At 37.0% G+C, this 12,670-nt stretch overlaps 1 protein-coding gene across 10 annotated transcripts in view; it reads right to left on the bottom strand.

The window, feature by feature from the left end:
- Positions 1 to 12,670, bottom strand: part of NCOA3 (nuclear receptor coactivator 3) — an 81,504-nt gene that overhangs the window by 10,410 nt on the left and 58,424 nt on the right. For 8 of the 10 annotated variants that reach the window (XM_051633068.1, XM_051633072.1, XM_051633065.1 and 5 more), the window contains 12 exons: positions 12,529 to 12,636; positions 10,675 to 10,847; positions 10,051 to 10,151; positions 8,917 to 9,091; positions 8,170 to 8,358; positions 7,845 to 7,946; positions 6,916 to 7,056; positions 5,572 to 5,719; positions 4,282 to 4,670; positions 3,146 to 4,029; positions 1,590 to 1,725; positions 332 to 520 (listed from right to left, as the gene is read on the bottom strand). In XM_051633068.1, coding sequence (XP_051489028.1) covers positions 332 to 520; positions 1,590 to 1,725; positions 3,146 to 4,029; positions 4,282 to 4,670; positions 5,572 to 5,719; positions 6,916 to 7,056; positions 7,845 to 7,946; positions 8,170 to 8,358; positions 8,917 to 9,091; positions 10,051 to 10,151; positions 10,675 to 10,847; positions 12,529 to 12,626 — 2,725 coding nt within the window. In that variant the 5' untranslated portion in view covers positions 12,627 to 12,636. The remainder of the gene's footprint in view (positions 1 to 331; positions 521 to 1,589; positions 1,726 to 3,145; positions 4,030 to 4,281; positions 4,671 to 5,571; positions 5,720 to 6,915; positions 7,057 to 7,844; positions 7,947 to 8,169; positions 8,359 to 8,916; positions 9,092 to 10,050; positions 10,152 to 10,674; positions 10,848 to 12,528; positions 12,637 to 12,670) is intronic. The other 2 variants (XM_051633073.1, XM_051633074.1) reach the window with 1 other exon arrangement.

Genomic DNA, 12,670 nt, shown 5'->3' with positions numbered 1-12,670 from the left:
TCCAAATGCACTGTAAAATATTAATGACTGACTGCCATCATGACCTGTTCTTGCTTCTATATGTCAAAAAGATACATTAAATTCAAAACTCAAACCAGTAAAAAATAATTTAACTGCTATTAAAAAGCACTGGTAAAAACACATAGATGGGAAACAGTTATGTTCTTACCATTTATCACGGCAGATAATAATTTAAAAGTATTTATATGCTAATGATAAAATATACATTCTTTGCTGTTAGTTTTCTTCTAACCAAAACTCATATTATAATCTTGCAACATTTTTTACATTTCCCTTTACAATGAGATGTATTTGTACAGAATCAACAAACCCAGATTTGCTCCAAAATTTTCCTGGTTTTCCACCATTCTTGGACTTCCACCCATCAAGTTTTGCTTTTGTAACATGGAGAATGCATTGACATTCCTCCCTGGAGCACTGGAGCCCACGGGGCTGTCTAAAGACATGGCTCTGTTGAAGGGTGGGCGGGTGGTCTGCACAGACTGGGGACTCCTCATACCTGGTAAAGAATTAAGAGATGCAGGTAACTATGCTTTAAATAATGAAGTACTATTAATGACTTAAATGTCTGGTGTATTTACAGAAGTATATATTTGACCTTAAACAAGGCAGGAATAGGTACTCTATGTATGCTCTCACTACACAAATCACATTTTGAGTACATACTCAGGACCTTTTACAGGAAAAGCCAAATGCAGTTCCCTTTGGCCCTCAACATGTAAAGGTTCATTTTAATTCAAGTTCTATAATGAACCAAGTTTTTAACATCTTGAAACACACTAGTATTCCAGACTCCATGACATCCAAATGGACTGCCCAGTCTTTAGGTAACTCTGACATGGAGACAGAATCAAGTAAAATGGTTCTGCTTGGAAGAAGTTGAATCCAGCAGTAGCGTGTTCCTGAGCACAGTGAAATGTGTGGACTAACCCAGAAATCACTGTGCCCCACAGCCAATCATGGCAGGGGCCTCTGTGCTCTTGTACATGTTGTTACTGTTTCATTATCTATGTTTCAGCTCCTTAGTTACCTCAGCAGCCTACTGCCCTGTACAGTCCAGAGGTGACCAATGCTAGAACAGGAAGCGACAGCTGCAATGATGCTGGTCTACTAAGCAAGGTTGTCTTGCCCTCCTATTCAGCTTCCTACTAAGGAAAGGCATTCCTTCCAATACACAGAAAAACTGGGAGATCAAAAGCTTCCCACCAATCCAATGTTATTTCTCTAGTCATCTGCAAGCAACAAAAATTTTTCATTTTCATTGACAACTTGCAAAACATTTTTCCTGATGTGTTGTCTCTGAGAGATCTACCTTAGACACACCCAGAGAAACCGTAACACAAGGAACTGAAGTGAACTTTATCCAGCAGGTAAGCACTGCCAAGATAGCCAATAGTGCACTTAATAGCCTGTGAAAGCCTTATAGCCATTTGGCATTACATTTGTCCTTAAAGATACAAGAGATCAAGACAGTCTTCTCTAAGGAGTTGAGGATGCATTATGTTTATAACAGGTAAGAAGAAAATCCTAACTTTAAAAGCACAGTGATATTAAATGAAATCCCTTACCCAAGAGAGCATTTCCTTGAAATAATGCTTGCTTTGTTCCAAGGTTATTTCCATTTGCAGCCATAGCATTATTGTAAAACTCTGAACTAGTCAGATCACCTAGAATCGCATCCAAATTATCCAAGTCTCCAGTCATCTGAAAAAGAAAGAGTAAAACACCAAGGTTATTTACTATCATACAGATTTCCTTCAGCTTGTATTTCAATCATCACTAATCTTACAAGATACAACTGGGAGACAAACGACAGGACAGGATCTTGGGCTCTCTCTCTATATCCAAAGAACTTCAGATATCATTTAGCTACATTTTTTAGAGTATTTTGCTTAGCTAACTTTGAAAATCAGGAGACACTGGAAGTACACACAAATAAAAATAACCCTTGGATATAAATATTTCAGTCATTACAAGTTACAAAGATTAAAAACACCAACGCAAGCAAACAACATCAAGGTGTACCACTCAGTGATAAATAATGTATTTGTCAGGCAGGAAACACCTAATTTCATCACTACTAAAACACAACCATGCATGAAAAGCACCTACAGATTTTTCTGGTCAATGGAGCCCTCATCTTTAAAAATGTGTCTTTACATCAGATGAGGCTTTAACACAGAAAGAACTGCATATCACAGAATTGTCACCCCAAGTCCAACCATCAACACAAAACAAAAAACCAAACCCACACTCCATCAAAAAAACACCCACAAAACCCCCCATAACATCAGCCACTAGAGCATGCCCTGAAATGCCACATCTACATATTTCTTGAACACCTCCAAGGATGGTGACTCAACCAGCTCCCTGAGCAGGCTGTTCCAGTGCCTGACCACTCTTTCAGTATAGAAATTTGTCCTAATGTCCAATCTAAACCTCCCCTGTCACAACTTCAGGCCATTTCCTCTGGTCCTATCCCTAACAAGTGTTCTGCTTGTCAGCCTTCATGAGAGCTGTCCAAATGGTGGTGTAGTTTGCTACATCATGGCATTTCTTGGAATTTCAACTCCAGAAACAGTGAAACAAAGAAATATACTTATTTGAATGCTGATTATATATATGTATTTGGAACAATATTTTCCCTCATTTAAGAAAGAAAATAGAGTGCTAAAATGAATGAACTAAACCCATTTTTGTGTATTGTTTATATTTTCAGAATGAAATCATGTTTTCTCTTTTGCTATTGTATTGCCAACTAATTAGAGAGGCAGTTGCAGCTCTTTTTCCTAATAAGCCATAAAAATAAGCATGTGCTACATAAAATAGCAGATGCTACAGATCTGATTTGAAGGAATAATTTGTGAGTATATGCTACCTGACTTGTACCACAAATTCAAGATAACATTGGTCCAGGACTTCAAAGGAGCACGTGGTTATATCATATCCTGTAGTTCTCCTTGTACTTTTTAGGTTACAATAAAATCTGAGGATACAGTTTCACACCATCTACACAGAACTTTCTTAGAAACGTTTACAACTTATGAATACCAAAAAAAGTGTTCTATTTTTAGCCAAGAAAATACTGGTTTGTTCACTACCACCATTTTACATTATACTGTACCTCCTCTGTTGGCTCCATTTTTATTTTTGTGTCTTTTTCTTGACTAGAAGTAGGAATTGTAGAACTACTGCATTGCCCCATTTTATTATCCATACTTTCTACTTTAGGCTTCAACTCTTTGGAAAGTGGGTCTTTAACATCATCTTTATCTAACAGGTATCTCAGTAAAGCATTGCTTTCCTTCTTCTTTGGGCTCAGTTGCTCCTGTTTGACAGTGCTTTCTCCACAGGGTGCTGTATTACTGGCATCATGATAGGTGTCTTTACCAGTAGCTTCAGCTGTGATCTTGGCTACCTCTGCAGGAGAATTACCATTCTGCAACAATTTATGCAGAATTCTATGCTTCTCTTGCAGGAGTGACCCATGCATGTTTGAGGAAGAAGACACCCCTCCAGATGTTGAGGAGGAAACTCCTGAAGAAGGACTGGTAACGTTGGTAGAAGATTCTTTACAATTTGACTCTAAAGGTGAGATTGATGCTGTAGAATGTCCTCTTTCATCTGAGGAGCACGTGAGAAGTTGAAGCAGTTTTTTATGCCCTTTGCTTTCAGATGGTCCCCTCTGATTTTCAGATGCCTCCAGATTTCCCTCTTTACTGTCTTTTTCACTAAGATGATCCCTGCTGTTTGACTGGCAGATGGAACTTTCCACTTGGTTTTGTTCACAGTACAAACCAGAAGGGCTTTTGGAGTCCTGGGCACTCGTTTTACTTTGCTGAGCTACGTTCATGTTTGGGGAATTATCCAATTTTGGACCCGGTGAAGAAAGTGTTGATAAAAGGGAAGTTCCAACCCCCTCGCTAATGGCTTGAAGAGCACTAAGAGAACTGCTGGAGAAAGTGCTGTTGCTGGTGTTGCTGGCAGATCCCATTGGAGATTGCATACCTGTACCACATGACAGAGATGACATTTATTAGACTACAGTACTGGCTGTATCTATTTTTTCTTTGGATAATGTATGACTGCCACATTGAGCCAATTATTTGAAATAAATTTTTACCACTAAATTAGGTATGCTACATTGAAGTTATATATACAAGGTTAGAGAGAATTGTTATAAATGATAAAAGATGGAATCCAGATAAAAGTGAGAAAAAATAGCTTAATTAAAAAGAACTTATAGCAAAAATAAAATACCTGTAACAGGAGAAAACTGGTGTGAACTCATTTTTGGACTCCCTCGATTCCTAGGAGATATCATAAGATTCTGTTGGTTGGAAGTTAAGCCAGGACTACCATGGGGTGGGCTGCTTATGTTTAACCCATAACTGTTGTTCTGATAAGCAGAGGGCTGCATTCCAGGTCCAGGGTTCACAGGCCCCATGTTACCAGGGCCCCCGAAGCGAGTGCTGCTGAGCTGACCCAGTGCACTGGGGTCTCCCATGCTGTAGTTCCTGTTCTGCATTGCAACACCTTGACCAGGTGACATGTTCATAAGACCAGCAACAGAACTGGTGTTTCCAGCCACAGGTGTTCTGATGTTTTGCCCAACTGCATTAGGATTTGGCCGATATCCATTTTGTTCCCTGCAAGTTCAACAACATCCCCAGAAACCCCAAGAAAATTAATTGAGACCTTGTTTGGAATTAAGCATTATAAAGACAGAATAACATTATTAAATAATTTTCCACATATTTTTTCAAAAACAGCAGTGAGAATTCAGGTTTCCACAGAAGCAGAATTAAGCCATGCCACTCATTCATTACAGAAGGGCTTGGTCCTTTAGGTGACTTCAGTTGTAAGTACATATAGCATCACCCCTTCAAAGAGGCTTTCAGCAGCAGCCATTAGCCAGATCTATCAGGTTAAACATCTTCCTTCTTTCCTCCCTTTCCTGAGAGTCCATGCATGACACCTCTCTGCTGTGCACACTAATGATGCCCCCAACAATTTCTGCTACTCATTTTTCAGCATCTGGAGGCACTTTAATGCCAGGAGCAGACAGACTCCCTCCAGAGTGGCATTTCAATTACTCTTGCAATCAACAAGAACAGGACACAGGAAATGCTATTTAAGGTACATTTAACTTTGAGTCATCAATGATGCATCTGATGCATTTTGTTGACTTTTTAATTGGTCTGCAATTAAGAAGATAAAACATGTAACTGAGCATTTCTATTTTCAGCGTTTCATCATTATAAATGCTAACCTGAAAGAATAATGAATATATAATCTAAAGTCCATGCAGGTACTGAGGAAAAACCTCTCTTTTGACTGTTATTGTCCTTCTGCCAGACAGTTAAGTTGGGAGTGTCAGTGTTGGCACTTTCTTTATATGCTATGCAACTCTGCTTCCCAAGTTATTCCTCCTCTAAGTCTTAATCAGATAGGACAGTTTGGTACATTATTTATTCAGCTATCTTCAAGGTCAGATATATCTTTAAAAGCAATGACACTTAAACAACAACCAGACACCACTGGTTTCACCTTTGAAGAAAGTGGGTAGAGATGAATCCATGGCGGTCATTGGTGACAGGGTTTCTAAACAGTTTGCTCTTGGTTTGTGCTGTCACTATGGTACCATCTGCCAGGGAAAACCGGTACAACGGTGTCTCTGCATGGCCCTGGGTATAGGCTGGAAAGGAAACACACAATTACAGCTTGTACTTAAAAACCCAAGGATTATTACTATGCCTTCTGCAGATTTTAAACACAATACCCTTCATTGCTGAAGATCTTAATTTTTTTAAATACCTACTCAAGGTAGATAGGCAGAAAAGGGAAGTATAACACGTTTTCTCCTAAATTGTTAGAGAAGATAAAAGTAAACAAGATTCTTCGGATGCTGAGGTATTTTGTGCTCACCATGCACAGCTGATACAGTCCTACATTTGTTAACAGACTTCCAAGGCTAGGTTAGTATGTTTCCATGGCTTCTCCTGGGGAGAAGGACTAATCAACACTGAAATATTAATCGCACTAAAATATACAGGTAATTACTATGGAATAAAAATGAAACTTGGAATTCTCCAGATGAAGTGATTTTAAGTTTAAAAGTTTTATTCCAATTAAAAAAAAAAATGTGGAAAACACTGTAATCTGAGCTCCAAATTTCTTGCTAATTTAGGATTTATTTAATGAGTTAAGTTGAAGAACTTCCAATGGAATGGAAATTGCATTTTCTGCCAGTATGAGTTTCTCTTTATTTAATAACCTCTCTACTTGAATTACTTCGTGAATCCTCCAAAAAGAGCAGAGTTCAGAAAACTTAGAAAACATCTTATTTCTTACTGAAGACAGTGGCTGTACTTCACTTATCTACCAAGGTTATCAAATTAGCATTGCAAAATACATTACGCTGGAACACTGAAAATACTCAGAACCCATGTGTATTGAATAAGAAAAAGGCATCAACTGTTATCACTATTGTTATCACTTTTATTGAGCTATCCTTTAAAAACAGAAAAGATTACTTAAATTAAAAAGTCAAACTTATGCTAAACAAAAATAACAAGCTAAGGATAATTAAAGATTCCATATTAATACAGAAATATAGCTGTCCCTGTCATTGTTATATCCATCTGTGGAAAAACAGGCTCCCAGATCATGTATCAGATGGAAAATTATCAAAACAGACACATTAGAAAAACAAAATCACTTCCATCAGAATTCTTATTTCTCAAGAGAAATCCTCCTCCAGCTTGTAAACATGAGTCGCAACAATTAACGCTAACAAATAAAATATTTTTTTAAACCCACAGGCAGAATTTAGCATTTTTGTTTTTCAGAAAAAAACCCACAGTATGACCAAGGTTGTGAACAGGTTTTTACCTTCATGATAGTGGCGTTTGTTTGACCATGACTGTCCATCATTGTGGCATAAGAACCTCTGAATACACCGACGAATTATATCTTCAAAGCCAGGTCTCATGGAAGATCGTAGTGAGTTTGTATCAATGTTGACAAGTTTGCCTGAAACAGGAAAGAAAATACACAAGTTAGTCTTTATGATTATGCCAGTTCTTCTGTATAAATAGAATACATTTCAGAAGGCTCCAATATCACCATTTTAATTGTTCAGCAGCCTAACACCAAATTTTGAGCATACAGAGGAGTCATATTTCTTTAATTATCTGCCATGTCAGAATTTGTAAGAACATCAATATTCAAAGGGATTCAGATAACTGAAAAAGAACAAGTTAAGCACTACAGGTTAATGCAGAGCATTAGAAAATAGTAACTTCAGATTCTGGTTACAGGCACTCAAAGGATGTACACATAGTAAAATTTCTGGAAATACTGACCAACTACAGCTACATAAACTGGCATCTAGAAACCTATCTGGATTACATAAGTCTTGCAATTTAAAAAGCATAAAACACTTTCAACATTATGTATTGCAGAAAAACACAACCCTTCTAAAGAGCTTTCAATAACTTCAGTTATGATTTTAAAGCTTTCTGACACGTAAAGGAGAGCACAATAACCACCACTTGAAGTGTTGCCAAGTTAAAGCACAAGTGATGCTTTATACCAAGCTGCCAAACAATAGATACTAGCATAGAGACAGAGACTGTGTCCCACAGTTGTTATTACACCCCACTGCCAACAGAAATATATTGCAAAACCTGTTGGGAATTCTCAGTATGAATTCTGCAAGTCACTGCAGATACACAATTTACTTATGTATTTGATTTATGTAAAACAAGATCACAAAGACCAAATTAAAAAGATACCTTCACCTTGGGTACTTTTCTCACCTGAAAGATCATGTCTTGTAATAAAGCTCTCTGGATTTGTTGGAAATACCCTTTCTGCAGTTGTGATACGTCGTGCCACGCAAATCATACAGGACTGCAAATCTGTATTTAAATAAGAATGTTTCTTCTTTAATTTCTCTCCTGTTTCATTCTATTAAACCATCTAATATAATAGCTGAAGCATCCTTCGTTGTTACAATGGAAGTATAAACAATAGGAATTTAAGTTTTTGCATTCTGTTTCTACTTAAAAACAAATTGCAGAAGCTACAGATTTCACAACACGTACCAAATACTGTGTACAGAAATTCCACAAGATGTCCTACCTTCCCCCTCTTCCATCATAGCTCTTGGCTGAGATAAAGCAAAGCACTGCATTGTTTCATATCTCTGACGTGTATCCTGGTGGCTGCCTACATCTTCCAAAAGATCATGAGAGGTTTTCACCATCATCCGGCAATTGAATGTATGACTCTTCTGTCTGGGTGTTTCATTGGTCCAAGCAACTCCATTAACTTTAAAAGAACACAGTAAGAATTTATTGATATTATCAGATAAAAAATCAATTAGAAACTGATTTTTCTTACTTTAGATACCTTAGCTCCTAGATTAGAGAGATCAGAGAATATTTTAAGATGCTTTTTCAATATACCATCAGTTTTACACCTTGGGAATAGCAGTTTCGAGAACCAAGTAAAAAAACTCTTTCCCTTACATGACACTTTGTCTCTTGAAGGATGAGCTATAAACTCATCCACATATTTAAAAAACAAACAGCTCCCTTAGCTAGTCCTGTGGCTTTAGGCAATATGTTCCTTTAGAATAATTTTTTAAGTTAAAGGCAAACAAATTGCAAAGGTTAAATTCAAATGTGGCTTTCCAGCACCTTTCTGTCTGGTGGTGTGTGATTTAGGCAGAACACATTCATATTTTTCAAGATTAATACACTTCTGTAGTCAAACATTCTTTGTGTAAGTAATTTGTTTTGAAAGGTACCCATTACAAGTTGTTTTATTCTTCTCTGCTTGTTTTCAACTAGCCTAGTAACAGTGCAATAAGTCAGCTTTTTTTACCTGAAGATTTAGGCAAATTTTTGAGAAAGTCTTTCCGGTCCTCTTCATGCAAGATGCCATAGACACTTGTATTAACCAGATCTTCTTGTTTATATTGCAGATACTGTGTGACATTTTCTGACACAAACACTATGTTCCCATCTCGATTTACAACAAACAGGAAACCGTCCAACGCCTAAATATTAACATATTAACATCAGAATCTGATAAGACACACCACCTAATCCTAAATACAATTTCTTTCAAAAAACATGTGGGTGATAAACGTCAAGGTACAATACATGCATTTCTTTTCAAGGGTAGAGCTGAAGGTTTAAATTTTTATCTGAGGATATCTACATCTGGTAAGGAATTATTTCAATATCAAAAATGTGTTATTCTATTGAGCTCTTTCACAGTGATAACCAGCCTTCTTTTTTCATTCTTGCTTTATTGAAATACAAGATCATAAATTTGTAACACTATTTCAACAGCTGGGAAATTGAAACAAAAAGAAATTCAGTAGAAAACAAGTAGTAAGACATGGAGATGTTTCCACCAGCAGGTGTCAAGATAAGAGAAGAGGGTCTATTAATATCTTAAAATACTGTACTTTCTGAGCTGAAGGAAAAATTCTCTATGTATGTAAAACAGTTCAGTTTTAAAAGGGCTTATTAATGGACTTGTAAATATAGGATTAGTCTTTACAAAAAAAAAGGTATCTGCTATGTACCTTTTTTTACAATTACTCTTAGGTTATTTTACTTCATGGCAACATTTAAAATGCTTCACAATGTAGCAACACAAACCCCAATGCACCTCACAAACCTCTAGTCTTTGTAAAACCTCATCTGTGTATTTTCATGCCTATCCCCTGAAATAAGCAACATTTTCCTCTTGTTAGTGAGCTGCTTTAGTAGCAATGTGCTACTGACTGCTGGAGAAAGTAAAGCACAAGAATATGAGAAAAAGCCAAATGCTATTCTCTGTCCTTCTACAGAGAATTTCACCAAAATTAAGAAATCACTATATATTTTATTCCTGTTCCTTTCAAACACAGTTCTGTATATAGGATTGCAAGCATTATTGTAATATTTTCACCTGCCTTAAGAATTTTTTTCCATAGGGATTTACCAGGGCCTAATTTATACTTGCCTGTAATAAAAGAGGTCCCAATGAATCCTTATCAATAACTCCTTGACCTGTAGAAGATACATCAGCTTTCTGAACATCATCATCATTAGAAACTGCTTTCCCTGAAACCCAAAAGATACATTTCAGTAAAGAAACATTTCATGTGAAGACCACATGTTAATATTGTACGCCAGATTCAAGGAAGCATGTGAATAAAGGCAAAAAAAAGAGCAAAAATAAGAGAGGAGTTCTCATAGTTGCTTAAGACCAGAAATACAACAGTATGTACCCTTCATACCTCTGATATTTGGTGTATTGTACCAGCTGATGGTACAGTATCATCTGGTTTTAGTTTTTCTGTAGACTATCTCAAGCTTTCCTAGTATTTTTAGGAAGCTGATAAGGAAGGCCATACAAAGTTGTAAAGCCCGGATTTCTGATAAATAAAGTGCTAATTATTTGCTTACTTTTAAACAGAAAATTATTTAAGGCACATTAAAGGTTTGGTTCAAGTCAAAGTCTGAAGACTTTCTTGGTTACATACTATTGTGAAAAACACTACTCAGTTTCCCAAATAACTACTGTTTTGGAAATGGAATCACGAGAAAATGAAATTATTTATTTTGGCTTAGCAGGGAACTGTACCTTGCTCTTTTATCTGTCGAATCTGTCTCACCGTTTCTTTCAAAATAGCACATTTGTCTGGTTTGACATTGAAATTGTCAATGTCACTCAGATTAGCAGATATCAGCTCAGCCAGTTCTTCAATGTATTTACTTTCCTGCTCACGTCGCCTCTTCTCACCACTGCAGGTCAGACTAGGAACCAAAGACGTCATTTCACACACTTAGATACCATCACACACAAAACCTGTGCTCACTCTGAAAACTTGCATGTACTTCATGTCACACCCACCTGTCAAACCCATGAAGCAGTTTTAATTCCAGCAATCATAAATCTGAAGGGAGGTGAAGGGTGTGTGTGTTTTGTTACGATGTTATTTGCTTGGGATTCTGTGGTTATTTTTAAGAATTCCAAATACAAATTTATCTTAAGAGAAAGTTACTCATCCAAAAAATCCTCCTGTGATTACTATTCAATTTAATGAAAACAGCAATTGCCTGCTGTAAAACTGTAACACTCACCCAGAATTATTTTAACCTTAAAAGTTATTTTAAGGTTTTTTTAATAATTTATTAGAAAAATGAAATAAGACTTTTAACATTCTATGAAAATCCCTTTGGTTTACTCATAACAAGATGACTACAGAAGATACCTCAGAGAATTTTCTAGGCATCAGGACAAAAAGGCCATCTCAACATCCAAGAAAATCAAAATCCCAGACAACCTAATGTTGCTGAATAAAGTGTCCCTCTCTGAAATTCCTTTTCCCACAGAGATTAGTGTGCTGAGTAAAGACACTGTCTACAGCCTAAATCAGCAGAGAGAACAGTGTCATACACAGAGTATGTCAAAAGCAGGAAAAGGAGGACACAGGAGAAAGGGATGGGACAAGACTGGACACGTTCAGGGACTCAAAAGAATGACCATATTTTGAGAAGAAATCAAGTGAGTTAGGAAAGTACACACAGACCAACACTGGAGAAAACAAATACATGATAAAGCAGGTCTGGGATGATAAAGAAAGTTAATAAAGGATGACAATCTGGAAACAAGAATTCCTGAATGGTCAGTCACTGGAGAAAAAGAGAAAGAAACTGGAAAGGAAGACACTCAGAAAGAGTATCTGGGATACAGTGAGAGGATCTGAGAATCCAGACACAATCTGTTGCACAATGGAGGTAACTAGCATGGGGCAGTGGGGACATATACAAAAGAGAGAAATCAGAGCATACACGATGCCTGGTATTTTGGTGAAACTGATCAGATATAATAAAGGTTGATACTCTGTGGGAACAATAGTATGAGAAGGTAACACAGAACCCTTAACATGTGGTGGAAAGCTATCAGGTTGGAGAGGACAGAAAACCAATTCCTTCAAATAACAAACTCTGACAGAGATGAGTGAGAGTCACAGAAGAGGAAGAAAGCCGGGAATGCCAGAATTCAGGATGAGCTGACAAATAACTAGTCTGGAGAAACAGTTCAAAAAAGTGCTCAGTCTACTGCAGTACTCTGTGCTGACCATAGCCACCTGAAATGAGGTCTGCCAAATCCACTACCAGTTACAAGATGCTGCCTTTGAAATTTCTCCAAAGCAACAAGATTTTCTGCTTTGCCTTGCAATCACAGCTTCAAACAGCAATTCCTTAAATGTTCATTCTATTCAGATTTCCACAAGTTGAATAACAGAGCATCAGCTTTGACCTATCTACACATAATAGTAAAGTTTTATATCTTCACAAACGAAGGTGGCCTAAAAAATTTCTCAACTGAATAAAATTATTATCTAGAATTCACTCTAAATTGCAAGGAAAAATAGAACTATATTTTTAAACACTCAGAATACAACAAAGAGAGAAATTCACACAAACCTACCTTGCACCTGGTGTATCACAGGGCAATGGCTTGCGCTTCCTTGACTCATTAGTCAAGCTATCCAAGGAGTTTTCTCCCAATCCACTCATCTTGAACATGCATCAGCAACTAAATGCAATAAAGTAAAGAATTCTGGATGAAC

The sequence above is a fragment of the Apus apus genome, chromosome 15 (genome assembly GCF_020740795.1).
Source record: "Apus apus isolate bApuApu2 chromosome 15, bApuApu2.pri.cur, whole genome shotgun sequence".
NCBI lineage: Eukaryota > Metazoa > Chordata > Aves > Apodiformes > Apodidae > Apus > Apus apus.
Note: the sequence above shows the minus strand (reverse complement) of the source record. Positions and strands in the feature narration are given on the sequence as shown.